Below are 23,368 nucleotides of genomic sequence, written 5' to 3' on the forward strand. Positions count from 1 at the left end.
TCTCTCTAGCTGTGTCTGAGTTATACTTATTGCAGTGTCTGAGTGTATCCAGCTGCCGCGGTTGAGTTTACAGAGTGTGTTTGTCTGTTTATTTTTAACACTGTGACCTCGTTTCAAGGAAGATTTGAGACATCTTAAAAAGATGTGTATACTACATCAAGATGAAATAAATCTAAAGATAATAAAGCAAAGGAAAGGCTTTTCATTCTCTTTCCCAAACATCCTTTACCAAATTCAGGAAAATTGCCCACAGGGTTGATGGAAGCTGTACCTAAATTGGGTTATTTTGCCACGCAGTGAGAGCTGACTGTGAGGAATAAGTAGCATAATTCAGCTCGTCTGCGTTCTTTGATGTGGACAGCGAGAGTAGAACCCAGCAAGAACAAAAACATTGTCTAAATATCACTACCTTTTGAAAAATGCTTTTAGTGACATTTTGTATGGTTATGAGTATTAACATTCACACTTAGAATTCATTTCTTTTCTTGCAAGACTGAAATGCCCATATGAAACGGCCGTGGAGTTAGCTGCTCTCTGTCTACAAGGTACGTTATTCTTAGTGTTAATAAGCATCTGCATGTTAATTGCTTTTATCTCAACAAATGGGTGTCTGTATAAGGCACAGTGCTACACTTTGGGCTATAAACAGAGAGCATGGGGTCTCTCTGTCTCCAAGTGGGTTCTAGTCCCAGGTGTACAGACTGTAGAATTCCTCCAAGAACAGAAACCTGCAGAGACCTGAAAGAGGAAGCCCTCCGGGAGGAGGAGGAGGAAGGAGGAGGAGGAGGAGGAGGAGGGGATGGGGATGGGCAAAGGGCCGCACACCGAGTCTAGAAGTGCAGAATGTACCAGCAGGTGAATGGTGTCAGAGGAGCTCAAGGTGGCTTTCAAGAAGCTGAGCAGGGTGGTGACCTTGGCTTTGTCTAGCAGGAAGCGTGGGCTTCCTGCTGTCATGTGGCTCACTGAAGGCTCCTACAGGAAGGCAGGCCTGGCACCTTGGGAAGCCACAGCGCTCGTAGAGAAAGCGCTGCAGTGAGACCAGAGCCGGGCCTGGGGTCGCAGTGACAGAGTACTGCTGCAATGGACGTAGACAGAAAAGTGATTAGGGCAAGAGGTTAAATACCAAGCCCCCTTGTATATTCTCTCTCTTTCATTTCCCAGGAGAAATACCTGGCCAGTAGACTTAGATGATGAGAGAGGAATCACATCACTCAGGTTCATACTGAAGATAAATGAGAATGGGTGGTGGTGGTGGTGGCCAGTGGTTGGAGGAGTTGGTCTGCTGAAGAGATGGCCCGTGCAGGGTCTCTGGAGAGGCACTGCTGGGGCCACACTAGCCTTGTGGGTGTGCATATCCAGCTTCACCAGAGCACTGATGCCAGATGTGGGTGGCAAGGGGCATCCTCTACATGAGTGAAAAGTGACTACAAAGAGAGGTACTGATGGGGTTGTTTGGTTTTTTATTTATAAAAAGGAAACACTGACAAAAGCCATAGGATAAGAGGATACAACTTCACACAATTCCCACCACCAGAACTCCGTATCCCCTCAACTCCCCTGATAGCTTTCCTATTCTTTATCTCTCTGGGAGTAAGGACCCAGGGTCATTGTGGGGTTGAAATGTTGACTCTTCTAAAAGTTTAGACCAGGGAGAACAGAAGCAACCAGTGCTGTTGCTGTCTCTGTAAGACACAGCTATATTTAAATAATGTCAAGGGACATAAATTATGGTGATGTTGTGTATGATACAGCAAATTCTAACAATGGGATTTTCAAAGTCAACCCAACTGCCAAATAATGTGATTATAACAATAACTATCTATTGTCTTCTTAAACCCTCAGACAGCAGGAACCTCCCACTTCCTCTATAGAGCCTCTATTTCCCCCAGTCCTGGAACCTCTAGGGTGGGGCTCACTTTCCTGCATGCTTCTCTCTATTCATACCAAATGATATTGCATCTGCTGATCCCAACCTATTCAATGCAGCCAGTACCACCCCAGTATGCTTCACGCGGACTGTATCCAGAGACGTCAGGCGGGGCTGTTTTAATGCACACAGCAGAGACGTGTAGCACCAGCTCAGAGGCCACTGATATGGACATGCACAGGTCACTTCATCAGCATGTCAGACAGACACACGCCAGGGCTCACTGGCTTCTGCGGCATAGTGGATTATGGTGTATTGAGTCATAATTGCCAAGTACTTTTGCTTCCCACTCTACTTACCTATTTGATCAAAGTCTTTTCAGACTGTAACATCAGTACAAGGCGGGGGAGATCACATAGTGGATCTGCAAAGAGGCTCTCACACCTGAGGCTCCAAAGCCCCAGGTTCAGTTCCCCTCATCACTGTAAGCTAGAGCTGAGCAGGGCTCTGGGAAAAGGGAGAAAAAGAAATCAGTATATAACTTACTACAGATCTCAGGACAACAGCAGAATTATCAAACCCTTAAGGAGGAAGGAATCCCCCCCACCCTACCAGCCATGACAGCCAGGGCTCCTATTCGTTCTGAGTGTAGTTTTGAAAACGTAATTCTGATCACTTGTCTAGAATGTGTTCATGTGACTTTCTGCTTGGAACTTTTATTGTACATTTTGTCACTGAGATAGTCTGACTGACTGACGGGCCCTCCCCTTACCTGACACCTCCACCATGCACTCACCTTTGCCTTGTGTTCTCTGTATGGTGTGTGGTGTGCGGCGTGTAGTGGATAGTCAGCACTCAGTATGTGCTGAATCAGATGACGTTGGAGACAAGAAACTTGGCTGATGGGAAAACCTCCCCCAAGAGGCGTGAAGGCCCTTTGTCCAAAGATCACTGGCACAGGATACAGACTCATTTGTCGTCCTCAGTGACTAAAGCACAAGAGGGCCCAGTTGACAGCACAGCGGGTTAAGCTCACATATTACAAAGCGCTAGGACTGGCACAGAGATCCGGTTCTGCCTGGCCAGCTTCGCGGGCGGGAGAGAGACGACCACAGTTCAATCTTTATTGACGAGTGGGGATGCAGTTCGATCTAGCTATCTCTAATCACAATCCTGTCCTATATATATGTATCTCCTGAGGCGGAGGTGTCAGGAAGAGGAAGTACGTAGGATAGGGGGTGGGGAGAAGGAAAAAGCACTGGAACCAGTGGGGATTAAACCAATGAAAACAATGATTATGTAAATAGACCACAAAGTTAAGCAATACAAGCGAACCTAATGTGATGATCGAAACAGAAGGTCTTATAAGCAGAATTTAGAAGCAGACCAACACGGTTCGAGCCCTGGACTCTCCACCTGCAGGGAGGTCACTTCACATGCAATGAAGCAGGTCTGCAGGTGTCTGTCTTTCTCTGTCCCTCTCTATTTTCCCATCCTCTCTCTGTTCCTCTCTGTGCTATCCAACAACAACAGCAACAGCAACAGCAACAATGGAGAAAAAAAAAAAAAAGATGGTCGCCAAGAGCAGTGGATTCATAGTGCAGGCACCAAGCCCCACAGTAACCCTGGGTGCAAAAAAAAAAAAAAAGTGAAGCGTGAAATACATATACCCTCCCCATCCCATGCATTGAAGATTGAAGGTATCACCATCTTCATGCTGACTCTAGCCTTGTCTCAGAGCCAAGACTGACAAGAACATCAACTAGCCGTGAACTCTGCATGGAGGAATTAGCCGTTCAAATGAAACCACTTGAGTGTAATTCAGATGCGATCATTTTGTTGAACACTCAGTCACACAAGTGAGAGAGTCCCGTGAGAATGCCCATCTGTGCCCCTCCCTTCTCCCTTGCCCAGCCGGTAAATTCTGTACTCTGCTTTCCAGTTCTCCACACTGGAGTCTTTATAAAAGTCCAGAGCATCTTTGGGGTTTAAATAAAAGGAAGAGTTACATTCCTTTCTATACTTGGACCTTGAAGACGTGTCTTGGTAGGCTTGTGGGGTTAAGGATGCCTCCGGAGGTCAGATACGGTCATTCTGCATGGGGTTCTGTGATTTTGCTAGGAACTAAGTTTCTGGTAAATTTGAAAACTAGTTCAAGCATAAATTAGAGAGAGAGAGGAGGAGGAAGACTAGAACAAGCTCATGTTGTGTGTCTGTGGTATTGTTTTCTTCCTGGATAGTCCTCGCCTTATGGAATAGGCATCGCGAGACTCAGAGCAGCTCAGGGACTTGGCCCAGGGTCACACTCTTAGCACGTGGCAGAGTTAGGCGGGAAGCCCTCCTGCCAGAGCTGTTCCTAGCACCCTCCACAGCTGGAACAGAGTTCTGACTGAGTGAAAGGCAAAATTTTCCCAGGAGATTTTTAGAATGGAGGCCTGTCGCTTCTGGCTGTCCAGGGCCTCCCTTGGCCCAGCAGTGGGCAGGAGTGATGCTAGCCTCCTGGCCCCTGTGTGAACATATCAGGAGACCCCGTTATTGTCTGTCTCATCCCTCCTGCCTGCTGATGTCCCTGCTTTTTTTTTTTCCTCTTCTTTTTCTTTCTTCCTATTATACTTGATACGACAGAGAGAAACTGAGGAGAGGGGAGTAGAGAGGGATAGAGAAAGATAGACACCTGCAGACCTGCTTTACCACTCGTGAAGCTTGCCCCCTTCAGGTGGGGAAAGGGGGCTCAAACCCTGGTCCTCACACATGATAATAGGCATGCTGAGCCAAGTGCACACCGCCCAGCCCTGATGTCAGTGCTTTTATCTGGACACCCGAGGAAGACCCTGTCACCTCCCTTTAGCCTGTAAGTACAGGGGCGAGTGGTTCAAAGGAGTGGGCCTTTTGTGCCAGCTCCCTGGGTTCTGGTCGGGGGTCAGTAGTGACCTTCCACCAGGTGAGCTCGTCCCTCACCTCTGAGCAGTTATCTCCAGAGCAGAGTCTTCAGCTGTGACTTTGCCCAAGGGGCAGAGCGGGAGAACGCCCTGACCAAGATGCCTGGCTGACCCTTGCTGTGCTGTCTGCTGCAGCTTTGCCGGCGGAGGCCGTGGTCAAGTGAGGAAAACACTGGCTGGCTTCCCACTCTGCAGCTGCCATAGTCTTGGACGTTCCTCCCACTGTAGTCTCTGGGGTGGAATTTTTATTATTATCTTTATTCATTGGCTAGAGACAGTCAGAAATCAAGAGGCAGAGAGGGAGAGAGCTAGAGAGACAGCTAACCTCTGAGTGTGATATCTTGTCTCTGTGTGGGCTGAGACGTTTTACCCATGTCTGCAAGCCAGCTGGAGTTTCTAAACAGGTGGACACTGGGAAGGGGAGACTAAGAACCCAGAGCTGGGCCTGCTGTGTTTTGCAGGGGTGGTAGAGAGGGTCACTCGCTACAGTGGGGGGCTGTCCTGAAAGGCCTTTAGACAGATACTGACTGGTCAGCTGGTAGAACTGTTAAGCATTGGTTTCTATTTTTTTGTTTGTTTGTTTTTCTTTTTAAGATAGCTACAGGGAGGGGCTGGGTGGTGGCGGACCCAGTTAAGCGCACATACCACCAGCCACAAGGACCCAGGTTCGAGCCCCCATTTCCCCACCTGCAGGGGGTCCACTTCATGAATGAAGCAGGTCTGCAGGTATCTTATCTTTTTCTCCCTTGCTCTCTATCTCCCCTCCTCTCAATTTCTCTCTGCCCTATCTAATAAAAAAGGAAGAAATGCCCACCGGGAGCGGTGGTTTCGTAGTGCTGGCACTGAGCCCCAGCAATAACCCTGGCGGCAATAAAAGGCAATAAAAAGGAAGGAAGGGGGGCTGTGTCGTGGCGCACCTGGTTGGGTGCACGTGTCACAGGGCACAAGGACCCAGGTTCAAGCCCCCAGTCCCCGCCTGCAGGGGGAAAGCTTCACAAGTGGTGAAGCAGGGCTGCAGGGGCCTCTCTGCCTCTCTCCCTCTCTATCACTCCCTTCCTCTCAATTTCTGGCAGTCTCTATCCAATAAATAAAGTTTAAAAAAAAGGAAGGAAGGAAGAGGAAAAGAAAAGAAAAGAAAAGGTATAGGGTGGGAGGGAAGAGTGTGAGAGAGAGACCACAGGACTGTGGTTTCCTTCAGTAGAGGCTGGGCTCCAGCCTGGGTCACACACTGTCCAGGTGAGCAGTGTCGCCACTGGTTTTCTGAGGGTGCCACCTAGGTCACCTGCAGCAGAGTTGTTGGACATGCGGATTCTGGAGCCTTATCCCAGCCATGTGGAATCGGGGGCTCTGGGGATGGAAGCCGCTGGCCTGTGAGCCAGCCTTTCCCGAGCAGGGTACAGGAAGGCCTTGTCTGTGCTTCACAGGTAGCGTGTTTTTACAACAGCAGGAAGATTAAAGATTCCAGCTGGCTCAAGGCTCGTATGATAGTTTGTATTTTTTAGCAAAGACTTAACTATTTTTGTGTGCCTGAGGGGGGGAACTCTGTGTGTGTGTGTGTGTGTGAGAGAGAGAGAGGGAGAGGGAGAGGGAGAGGGAGGAGGGAAACTGTGTGTGACAAAGAAAGGGAGAGAAACAGAGAGGGCGAGAGGGGGTGTAGCAAGCTGCTGCTTAATTCTGCCGTATGGTAGTGACAGGGATCGAACCCAGGGCCTCTAGAGCCTCAAGACTGCAGACCTGTGCTCTGACACATAAAGCTACCTCTCCGCTCTAATGTCGTTTTTCAGTTAGGACTAGACTTTGTTCTTTCGAGACATACTTCTGCCGCTCGGTGACTAGATTATAGGGCAGTGACCTCTGCATGACTGCCTTTGGTGTGATGCTTGCTTTCTTACATGCAGCGGTCTGACCTGAGGTTGATCTGTGTTGCAGGGACCTGCAGAAGCTTCCTTTTCCTTTTTGGGTTCTGCTTCCTGAGCCGCAGGGGGTGGCAGGGAAAGGAGGGAATGTGGCTCCATATAAAAGCATGCACAATTCATTTATTTATTGGATAGAGGCAGAAATTGAGAGGGGAGAGAGAGAGAGCAGAAGAGAGACACCCGCAGCCCTGCTTCACCACTCCTGAAGCTTCCCTCCCGCAGGTGGGGACCGGGGGCTCGAACCCTGCTCCCTGCACAATGTAGCACACAGGTAGCACCAGCTGTGCCCCCAAGAAGGAGCTTTCTCCTCCGTGTCTCCAAGCCCCCAGGCCCTCCAGGCTGTGGGTGACTCGCCAGGAGCAGGGATGTGGACGTCTTTTTCCCTTTCCTGGGCTGCCTCCTCACAGCAGCTTCTCTCCACCCTGCCCTGCAGTCTCCTAGGTTCTGCACCTGGTCTCCCAGCTCCCCCCCCCCTTCCCACAGCCCCCTCCCCGCAGTCCGTGTGTGCCCTGCTGTCAGCGGGCCCCTTCCACCTGCAGGGTCTGAAGCGCTGCTCAGACGTGCCAAAGAGAGCCTGGTCACATGCCCGTTTCTGGGCGGTCAGCCACCTGCACCCACCAGGAGGTTCTCAGGAGACCTCCCTGGGTACTAGGAGCTGCCCTGCCCGGTAGGGAGAGATGAGAGTGGCTCTTGGGAATTCCAAGGAGACGTGGGCACTTTCCGAGTGGGACCTGAACACTGTGAACTGAGAGCCCAGCTGTCCGTCAGGGCGCCTGTGCCTTGGAGCCCTGTGGCCGCTGGGCCCAGTAAAGACTCAGCTTCTCTCTGGCTTTCTCCTCTGAATCCCGCAGCAGAGCTGGGGGAGTGTGAACCTCCAGAGCACACGCCAGAGCTCGTGTCTGAGTTCCGCTTCATCCCCAATCAGACGGAAGCCATGGAGTTCGACATCTTTCAGAGGTGGAAGGACTGCAGGTACCTTGCCGCCACCCTAGCCCTCTGCCGGGCAGCGTCCACCCTGCTCTGCGGCCTTTGCCGGTGCTGCGGGTGCCTGGGAGGACCCTCAGGCTGCAGGTCTCTCCAGGAGACCACACCTCATTTCTCCTGCCCCTGGTGCTCAGGAAGGGCAGGGCGGGCCTGGGTCTGCTTTTCTTTCTCTGAATGACAGAGCCTGGTGTGGATTTTCTCATGGCTGCCGGCCCACCCGGCCCCCTAAGGAAAACCAGCCGTGCTCTGGGTTCCATTGCTACCTGCCTCTGCCCTGTCCTGCCCTGAATCTTAAGAGTCTTGAGAAAGCTCAGCTTGTGCTTGCAGGGGCTCTGGGCTGAGGAGCCCAGTTCATCACTCCGCCCTGTCCTTTCTTCCTCCCTCCCTCCCCAGCAGTCCTGTGCCAGGGTGGCTGGAGCCACATGTCCTCCTGCCCTGTCCATTGTCCCCAAGCACCTAGAACCCTCATCTGCTCCTGCTGGCCTCCCTCCTCTTCTCTGTCTTCTCCTTTCCTCCCCTTACCTCTCCTCCCCTTACCTCTCCTCTCCTCTCCTCTCCTCGCCTCGCCTCGCCTCGCCTCGCCTGCCCCCTCCTCTCCTCTCCTCTCCTCTCCTCTCCTCTCCTCTCCTCTCCTCTCCTCTCCTCTCCTCTCCTCTCCTCTCCTCGCCTCGCCTGCCCCCTCCTCTCCTCTCCTCTCCTCTCCTCTCCTCGCCTCGCCTGCCCCCTCCTCTCCTCTTCCCTCTCCTCTCTCTCTCCTTTCTGAAGGACGCCTATTTCATCTTCTTTTCTCTTTGCGTTTCTCCCCCACCTCCCGTGCAGGAAGGCCCTGCTCTTTTCTCCCTGCTAGAGGCCTCTTGCACCAACCTCTTCTCTCTCTCGCTCAATCTCCCTCCCCCTCCTCCCCTTCCCCCTTGCAGGAGACCCTTATTGGCTATTAGCCATCAATACTATCCATCCATTCTGCCTTTTTTCTTGTGTACAAACACACGGGTATGTACACACACGCACGCACGCACGCACGTCACTATACACACGTGCATCCTGAACCCTCGGTGCTCGTGTAGTAAGCACCGTCTGTCACATTTCTACTCAGCTCACAGCCGTGGGGATTTCCCCTGTGAGGAGAAGTCTGTGCTCCTCATCTGTCTCGTGAAGGCAATAACTCTCGGTGTGGCCATGCCCTGGGGGTGTGCTGGGTGTCTGAACCGCAGTTCACGTGTGTGTCCCTTGATTTCTCCAAGGGGAAAGAGCCCTGCCCAGGCGGAACTCTCCTACCTGAACAAAGCCAAGTGGCTGGAGATGTACGGGGTAGACATGCACGTCGTCAGGGTAAGAGGCGTCTTTGTCTTCTGTGGCCGGGACGTGCCGCCGCAGGGGCAGAGCTGTGGTAGTGGTGTGGTGAGGACACTGCTTTGCTTTGTGATGGCCCTCAGAACCTTCTACCGACTGTCCCTTCCTTTATTTGTAGGGAAGAGATGGCTGTGAATATTCTCTTGGACTGACCCCGACAGGCATATTAATCTTTGAAGGAGCTAACAAAATAGGCTTATTCTTTTGGTAATTTAGTTTTGTCTGATATTTAAAATGTCTTTTCCTATCTTGTGGTGGCATCCTATGTGCTGGATGATTGCGGAGGGCTATCTCAACACCCAGATTCATGTCAAAGCACGCCATGCCGCTGTATTTTCGGGGTGTGGAAATGGCCGTGGGACTTGTGGATAGTCACGCTAAAATGAATGATTTCTGCAGTAGCTTTGAAAAATAAATAAATACAAGTGCCCTTCGATGTGTAGACAACTGCAGGTCCTGCAGGTGTGTAGACAACTGTAGGTGTCTTTTTAAATGTCTCCTCTCTGCCCAGGCCTAAAATCACCAAAATGGACTTTAAGAAAAGCAAGCTGACCCTCGTGGTGGTGGAAGATGATGACCAGGTAAGTCTGGCCGCCGCCTGCCCTCCTCCGCGCCCGGCTGCTCCCGGCGCCCAGCCCCAGTCTGACCCAGAGCCCCGTGCTTCCCCTTGAAGGGGCGCGAGCAGGAGCACACGTTCGTCTTCCGGCTGGACAGCGCCAGGACCTGCAAGCACCTCTGGAAGTGTGCGGTGGGGCACCACGCCTTCTTCCGGCTGCGCGCGCCAGGGAATGGCAGAGCCAGCAGGTCGGACTTCATCAGGCTGGGCTCGCGCTTCAGATTCAGGTGGGCGTCCCTTTTCTCTGTAGCTCATGCGGTTTGCGTTTAGAAAGAGGGCGAAGGCGCTTGTTTGATGGATGATGGGAGCAGTGGACTTGCGTCTCCAGAGAGAGACTGCTGCACCCCACACCCCGGCTTGTCTTAAGATCTGACTTTAGAAGAGTCACTCAGCCTCCCTCCGTACTCTCCCCCATTGAACAAATGAAGCTGATAAGAACAATTGTGAATAGGGAGTCAGGGTAATGATGATTAAGAGTGAACAAGTGTCTGCATGTGTCCAACACTCAGCAGATACTCCAGTCTGGGAGCAGGGTGGTAGACCACTGGGAAGAACACACATGTTGCAGTGCACCAGGACCCAGGTTCAAGTCCCCAGTCCCCACCTGCAGAAGGAAAGCTCCAGGGGTGGTGAAGCAAGGCTGAAGGTGTCTCTCTCCTTCTCTATCTCCCCCCTCTCAATTTCTCTTTGTCTCTATAAAAATAAATAAATATTTGAATCTGAAAAAACTTAAAATAGAAACTTTATTCTGATAGTTTTGCTTATGATTCAATAAGATCATGTCTCTCAAAATATGAAATTTCCCCCGTTTTTTTTTTAAGTAATCTCTTCCTTTTTAAAACATTTGTATTGGTGATTTACTAATTATGAACAAGATTATAAGATACAGAGGTACAATTCCCACCACTAGAGTTCCGTGTCCTATCCCCTCCATTGGAAGTTTTCCTATTCTTTTTTTTAAATTTATTTATTTTCCCTTTTGTTGCCCTTGTTGTTTTTTTTATTATTGCTGTAGTTATTGTTTTTGTTATCAATGTCATTGTTGTTAGATAGGACAGAGAGAAATGGAGAGAGGAGGGGAAGACAGAGAGGGGGAGAGAAAGACAGACACCTGCAGACCTACTTCACCGCCTGTAAAGCAACTCCCCTGCAGGTGGGGAGCCAGGGGCTCGAACCGGGATCTTTACACTGGGTCTTTCACTTCGCGTCACATGCGCTTAACCCGCTGTGCTACCACCCGACTCCCAGCTTTCCTATTCTTTATCCCTCTGGGAATGTGGGCTCAGGATCATTATGGGGAGCAGGAGGTGGGAGTTCTGGCTTCTGTAATTGCTTCTCCACTGGACATGAGTGTTGGCAGGTGGATCCACACCCCCAGCCTGTTTCTGTCTGTCCCTAGTGGGGCAGGGCTCTGGGGAGGGGAGGTTTCAGGACACATGGGTGAGGGCATCTGCCCTGGGAAGGCAAGAAGGCATCATGGTAGCATCTGCAACTTGGTGGCTGAAAGGTAGTGAGATAGAAAGCGGAACAAATTGTTTAATAAGCAGGAACCTAAAGGTAGGAATAGAGCAGATGGAACTAAGGGTCTTCTCTTCTGAGACCTTGGCAGTAGGATCCATGGGCATCTATGGAGAAGGCTTGGAAATGTTGTGGCCATGCTCCCAGGGCCGACGTCCACAGCACGTGTACAGATCTGTGTCCCGCTGATAGCAGGCTGACACACCACGGGGCTTCCTACTCTCCACCCACACGTGGCGTGTCCTTGAACTCTGTTTAAAATGCCGAAAGATGTGTTTGTTTCACATTTATCAACTGCGAAGGAAAGTGGCGGTGCACTTGTGTTCCCAGAATGATTTTGTGTGAATGTGTTGTCAAGTGTCAAAGGACTGGGGGTAGGGAGGGGGCTCCGTTCTTCCCGCAGGAAGACTGCTCGCAGAACTCTGCAGAGGATGAAAGGTGAACACGCTGCAGGGGCTCGTAGGGTCTGCAGACACGCTGATGCCGGCTCTGCTTCAGGTGGAGGGGAGTCCTACTGGGAGGGACGCCAAGGCAGGCTTTTCCATCCTGGAAGAAAACTGCCCTGAGATTTGGCCAGAAGAAAGCTCCCTCGGAGCTCCTTACGGAGAAGCTGAAGAGGAGAGGGGAGTTTGGAGATGGAGTTGCCGCGTGGAGGCAGCTGTGAGCAGGTGGCTGGCTCCTCTGGTCAGTCACTTCGCCCAGAGCAGGGACGGACCAGGCAGACAGCACATCTCCTGGAAGCTGCAGTTGGCGGTCCAGTCAGGTGAAACCAGAAAAACAAACATGCTGGTAAGAGCGAGGGGCTGGGGGATGGTGAAAGACTTTCTGGGGTCTGAGGCTCTGAAGATCCAAGCTTCAAGCCCAGACACCACCGTCAGCCAGAGCTGGTCTGCATAGACAAGCAAACAAGCAGACAGCAAGGGGGTTGCTCCCCTGAGCACAGGCAGTCCAAGGTTTAAGTGAGCACTGGCAACGGCTTTTTAAAGGAGTTAAATAGCTGTGGTGTGTGTGTGTGTGTTTGAAAAGGTGTTTTAGGGGCCAGGCAGTAGCACATCTGGTTGAGCGCACACATTCCAGTGTGCAAGGACTTGTGTTCAAGGCCCCCCAGGCCCCACCTATAGGGGGAAAGCTTTATGAGCGGTGAAGCAGGGCTGCAGGTGTCTCTCTGCCTTTCTCCCTCTCTGTCTCCCCCTTCCCTTTCTAGTTCTGTCTGTCTCTATCCAAAAAATAAATAAAGATAACAAAAAATATTTTCTAAAAGAAAAGTTTTTTGTGGAGTCAGGCTGTAGTGCAGCAGTTTAAGCGCAGGTGGCGCAAAGCTTGAGGACCGGCCTAAGGATCCCGGTTTGAGCCCCCGGCTCCCCACCTGCAGGGGGGTCACTTCACAGGCGGCGAAGCAGGTCTGCAGGTGTCTGTCTTTCTCTCCCCCTCTCTGTCTTCACCTCCTCTCTCCATTTCTCTCTGTCCTATCCAACAACGATGACATCAATAACAACAACAGTCATAACTGCAACAATAAAACAACAGGGGCAACAAAAGGGAAAATAAATATTAAAAAAAACTTTTTTAAAAAAGTGTTTTAAGGGAGTCGGGCTGTAGCACAGCGGGTTAAGCTCAGGTGGCGTAAAGTACAAGGACCGGCATAAGGATCCCGGTTCGAACCCCGGCTCCCCACCTGCAGGGGAGTCGCTTCACAGGCGGTGAAGCAGGTCTGCAGGTGTCTATCTTTCTCTCCTCCTCTCTGTCTTCCCCTCCTCTCTCCATTTTTCTCTGTCCTATCCAACAACGACAACAACAATAATAACTACAACAATAAAACAACAAGGGCAACAAAAGGGAATAAATAAATAAAATAAATATTTAAAGTGTTTTAAGCAAAGGCCAGTATTTTCTTTTCTTTTTTAACCATGGCACTGCTCTGGCTTATGGTGGTGCAGGGGATTAAACCTGGGACTTGGGAGCCTCAAGCAAGAGGGTCTCTGCATAACCATTATGCTATGGACCCCCACCTCTTTTATTATTTATTTAAAATTTTATTTTATAGGTGTCTTCTTATGTGTCTGTCTTTTTAATTTCCATTTTACTTATTTTTCCCTTTTGTTGCCCTTGTTGTTTATTGTTGTTGTAGTTATTATTGTTGTTGTCGTTGTTGGATAGGACAGAGAGAAATGGAGAGAAGAGGGAAAGGCGGAGAAGGAAGAGAAAGACAGACACCTGCAGACCTGCTTCACCACTTGTGAAGCAACTCCCCTGCAGGTGGGGAGCTGGGGGCTCGAACCAGGATCCTTACTCCCGTCCTTGCGCTTCGCGCCACCTGCGCTTGACCCGCTGCGCTACAGCCTGACTCGCTAGAGGTGTTTTCTTGTTCAGATATCGCAAGTGCTCAGACCCACTAGCAGATGTTCCAGTTGCTGACTTGGTCCTTTGGCTGGAATCTCTGCCCCTTTGCCCAGCTTGTGTTTGGCAAAAGGAGCCTTCTTCCTAAATGGGAGGCTAGATTCAGTGTGTCTTTACCAAGCGCATTCCGGACATTGAGAGTTACCTTAGAGCTCCTGGCAGTCAAAGTTCACTTCCAGATACGTGTGCTGATATGCTGACGTGGGTCGCAAGCCTTAAAATGTTTTCTCTGCAGTGGGCGGACGGAGTACCAGGCTACGCACGGCTCCAGGCTAAGAAGAACCAGCACTTTTGAGAGGAAGCCCAGCAAGCGCTACCCATCCCGGAGACACTCGACGTTCAAAGGTGCGGTGCTGGCTTCTCTGCCCTGAAACCTTCCGCAGTGGCTAAGTGCCCCAGACCTGGCTAGAATGGCCTGGGAAGGACCCTTTTCTTCAGCTCTGTCAGCCCAAAGCCTCTGGGGAAACCAGACGGGTTTTCTCTTGACGGGAATTGGGCCACGTCTGTCAGCCCCATGTCTTGAGTCTTTCCCCACTGGGTTGGGTTGTTTTCTCTTGCTCCTTTCCCGTTTCTTGTGCCTTGTTGCTGCTCTGGGGGCTGGGATCTCTCAGGAACATCATGGGTTTAAAAACACCTCTTGCCTAAGGAAGATGGTCTCTGATCCTAGAGGAGAAAACAGTCCAGTTGCAGTTTCTGGATGGGGCGTCCGTCGCATGCTGAGCAGGATTCTGACGCTGCCAGGGCAGACTTGAGGTTGCACGTGGCTGAATCTGGCTCTGCTGGCATGCCAGGCACCACCGGCCCTTGGGATCAGCCTTCATGGCAGCTCCTCTGCCCCTCCCCGCCCCTAGAAAGGTCCCTTGGTGGCCGTCACAGGAGGGAGGGGAGTTCTCTCACCTGCGTTCATGGGGAGTCTCGGTGCTGTGTCAGACCCCAGGCTCTGCAGCTGCCGTCCACGCTCCTTCACAGTCACTCTCCCGTGAGTTCTTTCCTTGGCCGCCATCTCCTGCCAGCGCTCTGACGTCTGTGTCATCTCGGTGTGGTCCATGCCGCGTTCTTTCTATTGGCGATGAGATGGAGTCTGGATTGATAAGCTCGCCCTCTCCCCTCTCGGCATGCTGCTCTCCCAGGACCTCGCAGCCTGGCCCAGTCAGACCACCCCGAGCGAGCGAGCCAGAGCCAGAGCAAGAGCGAGCTCCTCACATATCTCTAGGTATTTCAGCCTTTGCCACCACCTTGGCAGTTTTCCACACCTCCCCGACTCTGTGCGGGGACTGCAAGCTTCTTTTGTAAGAGCGAGGACTGTGTTTGTTGCGTCTGCATCTTTGAACCTGCTCGGTGAACTTTCCCTGGGTGAACAGGGAAAACAGTTTAGGTTTCCTCTGGAAAGGACAAGTATCCGAGGTGAACATTCTGACTCCTGGGCCTGGAGTCGCTCTGGGGTCACAGAGAGCTCGGACCGAGCTCTCTAAGATAAACTTCTCTGTTTTCTCTCTAAAGCAAGCAACCCGGTGATAGCAGCTCAGCTCTGGTAAGTGCCCCCTGCCTCTGGGCTATGGTTATGTTCTCTGATTATTATGTTTATTTTTAATACTGACTGTTTCCTTAATACAGTTAAGCTATAGAGTGAGTCATCTGCTAAGGTGTCTGTTTGCTTGTTTTTATTTTTTCCTTTCTGCTGCCTGGCTCTTCAATAAGTGCACAACAGAATGTTCCGAGGCAGTTCTTGTCGTTTTGTTTTGTTTTTTGAAAGCACAGTTGCTTTGTTTGGGCAGCTTTGTTTACTGTAACAGTAGGTGATAAAGGTGATAGGAATGTGTAACTGTAACGGGCCATTGTGCTAATGGCATTGCAGGCAGTGTTGGGAAAGAAAGACTCAGTGCTTGAGAAAGGCCACCCTAGAACAAGTGTGACATCTGTGCCTGCCGTGAGGTCCAGTGTTCATAGGCAGATGATGTGGACAGCCTTTGTGAAGCACCTTTATTAAAATTCCTGCAGGAAGAAGAGCTGTCAAAGAAGAGAAATCAAAGTCTTTCAAGCGAGTTAGGAAACTTTCTCTCAAGTGCCAGTTAGTATTGTTTTTTTCTACCGGGAGGCACTCCTCAGCTCTGGGCTAGAGCGGTGCTGGGAATTGAACCTGAGTATTCAGAGCCTGAGGCATGAGAATCCTTTGCAGAACCATTATGCTCTCTCCCCAGCTCACTGAGTAAATATTTTAGATTTTGCAGGCTATGCTGTCTCTTCCGCACTTACTTGGCTCTGCCAATGTAGCCAGAAAGCACTATAGACAACATGTAAGTGCAGTGATGGGCTTTATGTCAAAAGGAAAAAATTTAAAAAAGAAAAGAACTTACAGACACAGTGGAGGACCAGAATCAGATTAGGCCTCTGGAGTGTGGTTGGCCAGCCCCCTCCCCAACACAGTCATTCTTGGTCTTTCCTGTACACTGGGATCATCTGCTAAGCTTGAGTCCCTACCCTCAGTGGGGTCACACACACCCTTTTGGCCAGTGAAGTAAATCTGCAAGGCTCAGACCTAGTGTCTCTGACTGTTGTGGCCTCTGGCTGTCAGTAGTGTGATGCCTAGGTGAAAGTCTGTTTATGCCCTGTGTGGACCTCTCTTCGTCCTCTGAAAGAACTGTTTTATTATTATTATTATTATTAGTAGTAGTAGTAGTAGTAGTAGTATTACTATTATTACTACCAGTGATTTACTAATGATAACAAGATTATAAAATAACTGGGACACAATTCCATACAATTCCCACCACTAGAGTTCCATGTCCCCTCCCTTTCCCTATTCTTTTTTTTTTACATATATTTATTGATTTATTCCCTTTTGTTGCCCTAGTTTTTTTTTGTTGTTGTTGTAGTTATTGTTGTCATCGTTGTTGGATAGGACAGAGAGAAATGGAGAGAGGAGGGGAAGACAGAGGGGGAGAGAGAAAGACAGACACCTGCAGACCTGCTTCACCGCCTGTGAAGTGACTCCCCTGCAGGTGGGGAGCCCGGGGCTTGAACTGGGATCCTTCCGCTGGTCCTTGCGCTTTGAGCCACGTGCGCTTAACCCGCTGCGCTACCGCCTGACTCCCTAGCTTCCTTATTCTTTATCCCTCTGGGAGTCTGGACCAGAATTCTCTATGGGGAGCAGAAGGTAGGAGTTCTGGCTTCTGTCATTGCTTCTCCGCTGGACGTGGGTGTTGGCAGGTGGCTCCACACCCCCAGCCTGTGTCTGTCTGTCCCTAGTGGAGCAGGGGTCTGGGGAGGGGAGGCTCTGGGACACATGGGTGAGGGCGTCTGCCCAGGGAAGTCAGGATGGTGTCATGGTAGCAACTGCAAGTTGGTGGCTGAAAGGTGGTAAGATATAAAGCAGGACCAATTGTTTAGTAAACAGGAAGCCAGAGGTAGGAATAGAGCAGATGGAACTAGGGGAAAGGCTAGGAAGTCTAGTCTAACGTGGCTTTTGACCTCCTAGGTCATTCTCTGGAGCTGCAGTCACAGACTAGTATTTCATGTCTTGTTCCCCCTGTTCTCGCCACAGACCGGTCCTCACAGGCACAGGGCTCCCGGCTTCTGGATGTGCACGGCATGGCCATTGCAGCTCTGGGTGGCCACATGCACGGGGAGCCTGCTCAGTGCTGGAAGCTGACCAAGGGGCCCGGGGGCCTTCTGCCTCCTGCCAGCTTTGGGGGCGGGTGCTTTCCCATTCATAAGCTTTTGCTTCTTCTCCTTGGAAAACAAAGAGGTTGGACCCAGTCAGTGTTTCTCTCACCTTTTTTAGTCTCTGATTTTCAACCCCCAGAAGAAACCACACATAGAAGGGCTGAGTGGTGGCGTGCCTGGTTGATTGCACGTGTTACAGTGCGCAAGGACCCAGGTTCAAGCCCCCAGTCCCCTCCTGCAGGAGGAGAACTTCACGAGTGGTGAAGCAGGGCTGCAGGTGTCCCTCTGTCTCTCTCCCTCTCTAGCTTGCCATTCCCTCTCCATTTATAGCTTTCTCTATCCAATAAATAAAGATAATTTATTTTTCTTTAGTTAAAAACAAAAAACCGAAAAGAAACCAGACATAGAAACCCAGCATATAGGGGACCAGGTGGTGACTGGTTAAGTGCTCACATGCCAGTGCGCAAAGACCCAGGTTCAAGTCCCTGGTCCCCACCTGCAGGGGAAAAGCTTCACGAGTGGTGAAGCAGGGCTGCAGGTGTCTTTGCCTCTCTTCTTCTCTCTCCCCTCCCCTATCAATTTCTCTGTCTCTATTCAATAATAAATAAAAAGAAATAAGGGGGGCTCAGGTGGTAGCACAGCGGGTTAAACGCAGGTGGTGCAAAGCACAAGGACCGAGGTATGGATCCCGGTTCGAGCCCCTGGCTCCCCACCTGCAGGGGAGTCGCTTCACAGGTGGTGAAGCAGGTCTGCAGGTGTCTGTCTTTCTCTCCTTCTCTGTGTCTTCCCCTCCTCTCTCCATTTCTCTCTGTCCTACCCAACACTGACGACATCAACAATAACAATAATAACCACAACAAGGCTAAAACAACAAGGGCAACAAAAGGGGAGGGGGGTGGCCTCCAGGAACAGTGGGTTCATTGTGCAGGCACCGAGCCCCAGCAATAACCTTGGAGGCAAACACAAAAATAAGGGAAGAGAGAGAGATAGAGAGAGAATATAGAGCAGAAAGAAGAGCTCTTCCGGGTGAGTGTGAGAGAGCAGAGAACATCCGATGCTGGCTGCTCAAGGCCTCCTCTGCCTCCGCAAACCCCAGACTCCTTCCTGCTTCTGCAGGACACAGCCAGCCCTCGGGCCACACAGCTGAACGGGCCTTGCATCTCTTGCCTCTCAATGCAGAGCTGCCCTGCTGGGCATCAGCAGCTGCCTGTGATGTCTGGGTCCGGTCCTCAGCGTCCTGTGATCGGCCGTGCTGTGTCTCCCCTCACACCAGCCGCCCCGCCCTGTCACCATGGGCTAGTTTTGAGGCTGCAGGGCTGCTCTGTTTCTAACAGCCCTGCCAAACGCATTGGCATCGTGCTCAGCCTCTCAGCATGTCTGGCTCTCAGTGTAACCTTCCTTTGCTTCTAAGGAAGTAATTGATTTGTTTGTTTATTTTCCCCCTCGTAAAATGACATTTCCCCCCCTAGAGCCTTTAGAGACAGAGGAGCTAATAGTTCCTGCTGGCAGCTGTTGGGTTGCTCTCTGCAGCCTCTGGGGTCGTGGGGGAGTGGGGTTGCCAGGGAGCTGAAGAAGAAACCGTACTAGAAGAAACCGTACTCTGGGCTGCAGAGATGACAGCAGGAAAACAGAACCTTGCAGACACTTAGCCTTCCCGACGCAGATCCAGATGGAGGTGATGCTGGCACGGAGCTAGCTCAGAGCACTGGCCCTCCCTGAAGAATGGGACACGGTGCCAGTCAGACCCCATGCAAGACTCCTGCCAGTTGTGTTTCCTGCTCTGTGCTAGAGTAGCAGTAAGCCTTGCTCTCAAGCAGACGCCTAGCCATATGGTCAGTGCAGTGACTGTGGTGTGTGTGTGTGTGTGTGTGTGTGTGTGTGTGTGTGTGTGTGTGTGTGTGTGTGTTTGTGTGTGTGTAGCCTCTCTTTCCAATTCCAGCTTGTGGATTTATTTTTTTAATTTTTTATTATTTATTTATCTATTGGATAGAGACAGCCAGAAATCAAAGAGGGAGGGAGGGGAGATAGAGGGAGAGAGAGACACCTGCAGACCTGCTTCACCACCTGTGAAGCTTTCCCCCTGCCGGTGGGGATCAGACGCTCGAACCTGAGTCCTTGTGCACTGTAACCTGTGCGTCACCACCTGGCCCCCTGGCTTGTGGATTGAAACAGTTCTTTTTTTTTTTTTTTCCCCCTCCAGGGTTATTGCTGGGCTCGGTGCCTGCACCATGAATCCACCGTTCCTGGAGGCCATTTTTCCCCCTTTTTGTTGCCCTAGTTGTTGCAGCCTCGTTGCGGTTATTATTGCCATTGTTGACGTTGCTTTGTTGTTGGATAGGACAGAGAGAAATGGAGAGAGGAGGGGAAGACAGAGAGAGAGGGGAGAGAAAGATAGACACCTGCAGATCTGCTTCACCGCCTGTGAAGCGACTCCCCTGCAGGTGGGGAGCTGGGGGCTCGAACCGGGATCCTTACGCCGGTCCCTGCGCTTTGCGCCACGTGCGCTTAACCCACTGCGCCACCGCCCGACCCCCGAAACAGTTCATTTTACACCAGCCTCCTCCATCCCTATTTTTAACCACACTAGTTAGACTAAGAGTCTATCAAAGTTGAGTTGTACTTAAGGATGGCAGAAACTTTTCTCAGGCCTGAAGTTTTCTTGCCCTAGTGGAGAGAATTTAGCTTTGCAAGTGAGTCGATAATCCAGCCAGTCCTTCTTGTCATTGACCCGCTAACCCTGACACATTTCCCGATGTCTCTGTTAGACAACTGGTCTTTCACTGGAAAGTGAAGTGCTGACATTGACCAAGCTCAGAGCTTGGTGTGTGGATTCAATAACAGATGCAAAGTTCCCAGTAGGAAGCCTTGACCTGGAGGAAGTGGCGGCCAGATAGCAGAGTGGTATGTCCAGATAGCAGCCCTGCTGTTGCTGGCACTGTGGCCCCCATGGCTGGTCACTCTCCTTCCAGCTGGAAAAAGCCCAGCACCACCAGAGCTCCATAGTGACATGGACCCTGCCCAGAAATGCTGGGCCTGGGATGGCGGCTAAAATTGCTTGACCTGCCCGATTTGAAAGGACGTCCTTTTTGCCAACAAAACATGACCTCGCAGACAGGACTTTTGTAATATGACCTACACCTTTTGGTTTGTGGGTTCGATTGTGAGGAAGGGAGCCTGCTGGTTCATTACAGATGGCTAATCCTCTGACACATGCAGAGGGCAGCACAAAAGGAATAGTGTTCACAAGTTGGTACCAGTGGCCAGGGTGCTTTGTCACTGTTAGATTCACGGATGAAGATTCACATTTATAACCTGGCATCGTTTCTCTCCCTGCAGCTCTAAAGCGAACCCCGAAGTCCACACTTACCAGGTGAGAGACTGTCTTGCAGATTGTTGTACCCCGGGCCCTAATGCTTTCCACACAGAGTTGTCACTGTGCTTCCGGTCGGACCTGGAAGAAATCATAGCAGTGCTTGTGTTTCCTTTTTGTCACTTCTGAGAAATCTAAGAGGAAAAATCTCGCCCACCCTCTGCTTCCACTTCCCATTGGCCATTTTCAGCTGTCTGTTGTTTCTTGCCAGTCGGCAGGCTGCAGGACACACCTGTAAGTTTCCGGATGGCCCAACACAACCCCGCAGGGGCTCTTAAGCGAAGCTGTCTTGCCAAGGCTCAGGGATCACAAACCCTTTGATAATGTGCCTCCAGAAAAGGGCGTGATGGATGGAGTCCAGGTGGTGGCGCCCCTGGTTGAGCGCACGTGTTACAATGCACAAGGACCCAGGTTCAAGCCCCTGGTCCCCACCTGCAGAGGCAAAGCTTCACGAGTGGTGAAGCAGGGCTACAGGTGCCTCTCTGTCTCTCTCCCTCTCAGTCTCCCACTTCCTCTCAATTTCTGGCTGTCTCTATCCAATAAATAAATAAAGATAATATAAAATTTTAAAAAAATAGCCAGTGTCTGGGCCTCCCCCTCCCCCCCATCCCATCAGATGCTGAAGCCGAATCTCTAGAAATGGGGTCCTGGGCTTCAGTCTTCAAGCCTCTGGTCCTGTGGTCCTGACAGCGCCCTTGTCCAGTAACCTCTGGGTGGTATGAATGTCTGAGGGGTGCAGTCTGGTTTTCAGTGTCCCAGTAACCAATACTCTGCACTGAGCTTGTGATGACTGCACTTTGCAGCCGTATTCTGGTTAGTGGTCGACCATCCATTCATCCTTGTGGCTATTAATCACTAAGATGGGGGCATCCCCGTGTATGCTCTAAAGCCTCCTAAGGGTGTTCCAGAGGGATCTTGTCAAATGGTCTTCTAGCCAGGAAGAGAATAGAGCTGCTGTGTAAAAAAGTTCTTTGCACGTGACAAGGGGAACCTTAGTTTCCCTGTCTTATCTCCTTGCTTTATTTAAGTGATTAAATCTAAAAAAAAAAAAAAAAAGTTTATTATTTATGCACTTGAGTTGCCAGAAAAGTCATGATGTGTATTTCTGTGCAAAAAAAATGCATTATGACTTTTCCAGCAACCCAGTATTACTAAGAAAGAGAGGGAGAGGGAGATGGAGAGGGAGAGAGAGAGAGAGAGAGAAGGAGAGAAGAGAGAGAGAGAGCCAGAGCATCCGTCTGGTACATTCGATGCCAGTGGTCAAACTCAGGACCTCAAGCTTGAGGGTCCAGTGCTTTATCCACTGCGCTCTCAGACCAAATGCTGGTCACCTACTTGTGATTATCTGTCACTGTGACATTTTCCACTTTGAGTGGCTACCATGTTGGGGAAAGAGAGAATTGTTGCTGAGCAGTCATAGCTTGAAAGACGGAGAGAAGAAGTGATCAAAGCGGTCTCGGCTCAGCTCTCTGCCTGCGCCTTCTCCCCAGGGGCTTTGCCTTGTGCTCACTGTGGGCTTTCCTCAGAGAACAAACACCCTCTGGAATGCTGAGATCAGGCCCGCAGAAGTGGGGCCTCAGCTTGGCTGTTCTCTCACCAGCTCTGGGCAGTCCCGAGGCCGTCTGCACCTTGCCCATCTTAGAGATCGCCTATGATTCTGCCCAGATTTGGGGAGTAAATGGGTGAGAATGTCCTTGCTATCATCTATGTGCTGAGAGTGATTTTTGTGGGGGCTGGTGTTCTGACCTGTATCTTTTTCTGAGCTCCAGGGGGTTAGCCAACTGCGAAGGACAGACTGCGGTGCTCTCCCTAAGGGAAGACGCTCGACCTTTGGGGAGGGACAGCTCTTCATTGTTTGGGACCATCTCTAGAGTTGTGGGATGTTTAGCTTCCTAATTCTCTCTCTCTTTTAAATTATTTATTGAATAGAGACAGCCAGATATCAAGAGGAAATGGGGGAGATAGAAAGGGAGAGAGACAGAGAGAGACCTGCAGCCATGCTTCGACACTCATGAAGCTTTCCTCCTGCAGCGGGGACCGGGGGCTTGAACCCGAGTCCTTGTACACTGTGACATGTATGTTCAACCAGGTGTGCCACCGCCCGGCCCCTGCTTCCTCACTCTCTGCCCAGCAGTTGAGGGCAGCTTGCTTCCAGAGGCAGAAATGCACATGTGCTCCCAGCTGTCCCCAGCAGGCTCAGTGCTGCCCACGTGGAGAGCCGTGTGGGTTTACATTAAAATGTTCCTTTTTAAGTCAACAGTGGAGGCCACAGGAGTTTCTGGGATCTGTCCTTGCAGAGCTTCATGGGTCCTCGTTCTGTCTTGCTCAGCTGAGTCGGTGGTGGCTGTGTAGAAGGCAGGTTATAAGACAACAAGTCCAATTCTACTCTAGGTTATTATCTCTTGTTGAAGACCTAGCAGGCACATTCATGCAGGTGGGGAGTTCGGCTGGTTGGCCAAATCCACCTTGAAGCAGCTCGGTTTGGAGCAAATCACCTTAACTGCCTGTGTTTCCATGTCCTGTAAAAGAGAGAAATAGGAAGATAGCTTTGGGAAAATTCCCAAGCCCGGTCACCTCTCAAGCTCTACTTCTAGGATCTCTGTTTTTCAGATTTCTTTCTTTTCCTGTAGCAGAGCCTTTTGGAGGCTGCAAACTTCGCTTGCTGACAGGATTTTTTTTTTCCCTTCAGAGAAGCCAGTGGAATACAGAGCATGCAGGGAGGGTATGTCAGAGCCATGAAAATGGAGT

The 23,368-nt window shown here is 50.8% G+C and overlaps 2 protein-coding genes across 13 annotated transcripts in view; one reads left to right on the forward strand and one right to left on the reverse strand.

Annotated features, from left to right (window-relative positions):
- Positions 1 to 23,368, forward strand: part of EPB41L4B (erythrocyte membrane protein band 4.1 like 4B) — a 200,836-nt gene that overhangs the window by 83,577 nt on the left and 93,891 nt on the right. For 10 of the 12 annotated variants that reach the window (XM_060199039.1, XM_060199043.1, XM_060199041.1 and 7 more), the window contains exons 6-14: positions 493 to 545; positions 7,574 to 7,694; positions 8,948 to 9,035; positions 9,175 to 9,263; positions 9,568 to 9,637; positions 9,730 to 9,899; positions 13,823 to 13,932; positions 15,088 to 15,118; positions 20,587 to 20,620. In XM_060199039.1, the coding sequence (XP_060055022.1) occupies positions 493 to 545; positions 7,574 to 7,694; positions 8,948 to 9,035; positions 9,175 to 9,263; positions 9,568 to 9,637; positions 9,730 to 9,899; positions 13,823 to 13,932; positions 15,088 to 15,118; positions 20,587 to 20,620 (766 nt within the window). The remainder of the gene's footprint in view (positions 1 to 492; positions 546 to 7,573; positions 7,695 to 8,947; positions 9,036 to 9,174; positions 9,264 to 9,567; positions 9,638 to 9,729; positions 9,900 to 13,822; positions 13,933 to 15,087; positions 15,119 to 20,586; positions 20,621 to 23,368) is intronic. The other 2 variants (XM_060199040.1, XM_060199042.1) reach the window with 2 other exon arrangements.
- The window catches only part of ABITRAM (actin binding transcription modulator), a 378,866-nt gene that overhangs the window by 38,964 nt on the left and 316,534 nt on the right, over positions 1 to 23,368 (reverse strand). The window lies entirely within an intron of this gene.

The sequence above is a fragment of the Erinaceus europaeus genome, chromosome 10 (assembly GCF_950295315.1).
Source record: "Erinaceus europaeus chromosome 10, mEriEur2.1, whole genome shotgun sequence".
Classification (NCBI taxonomy): domain Eukaryota; kingdom Metazoa; phylum Chordata; class Mammalia; order Eulipotyphla; family Erinaceidae; genus Erinaceus; species Erinaceus europaeus.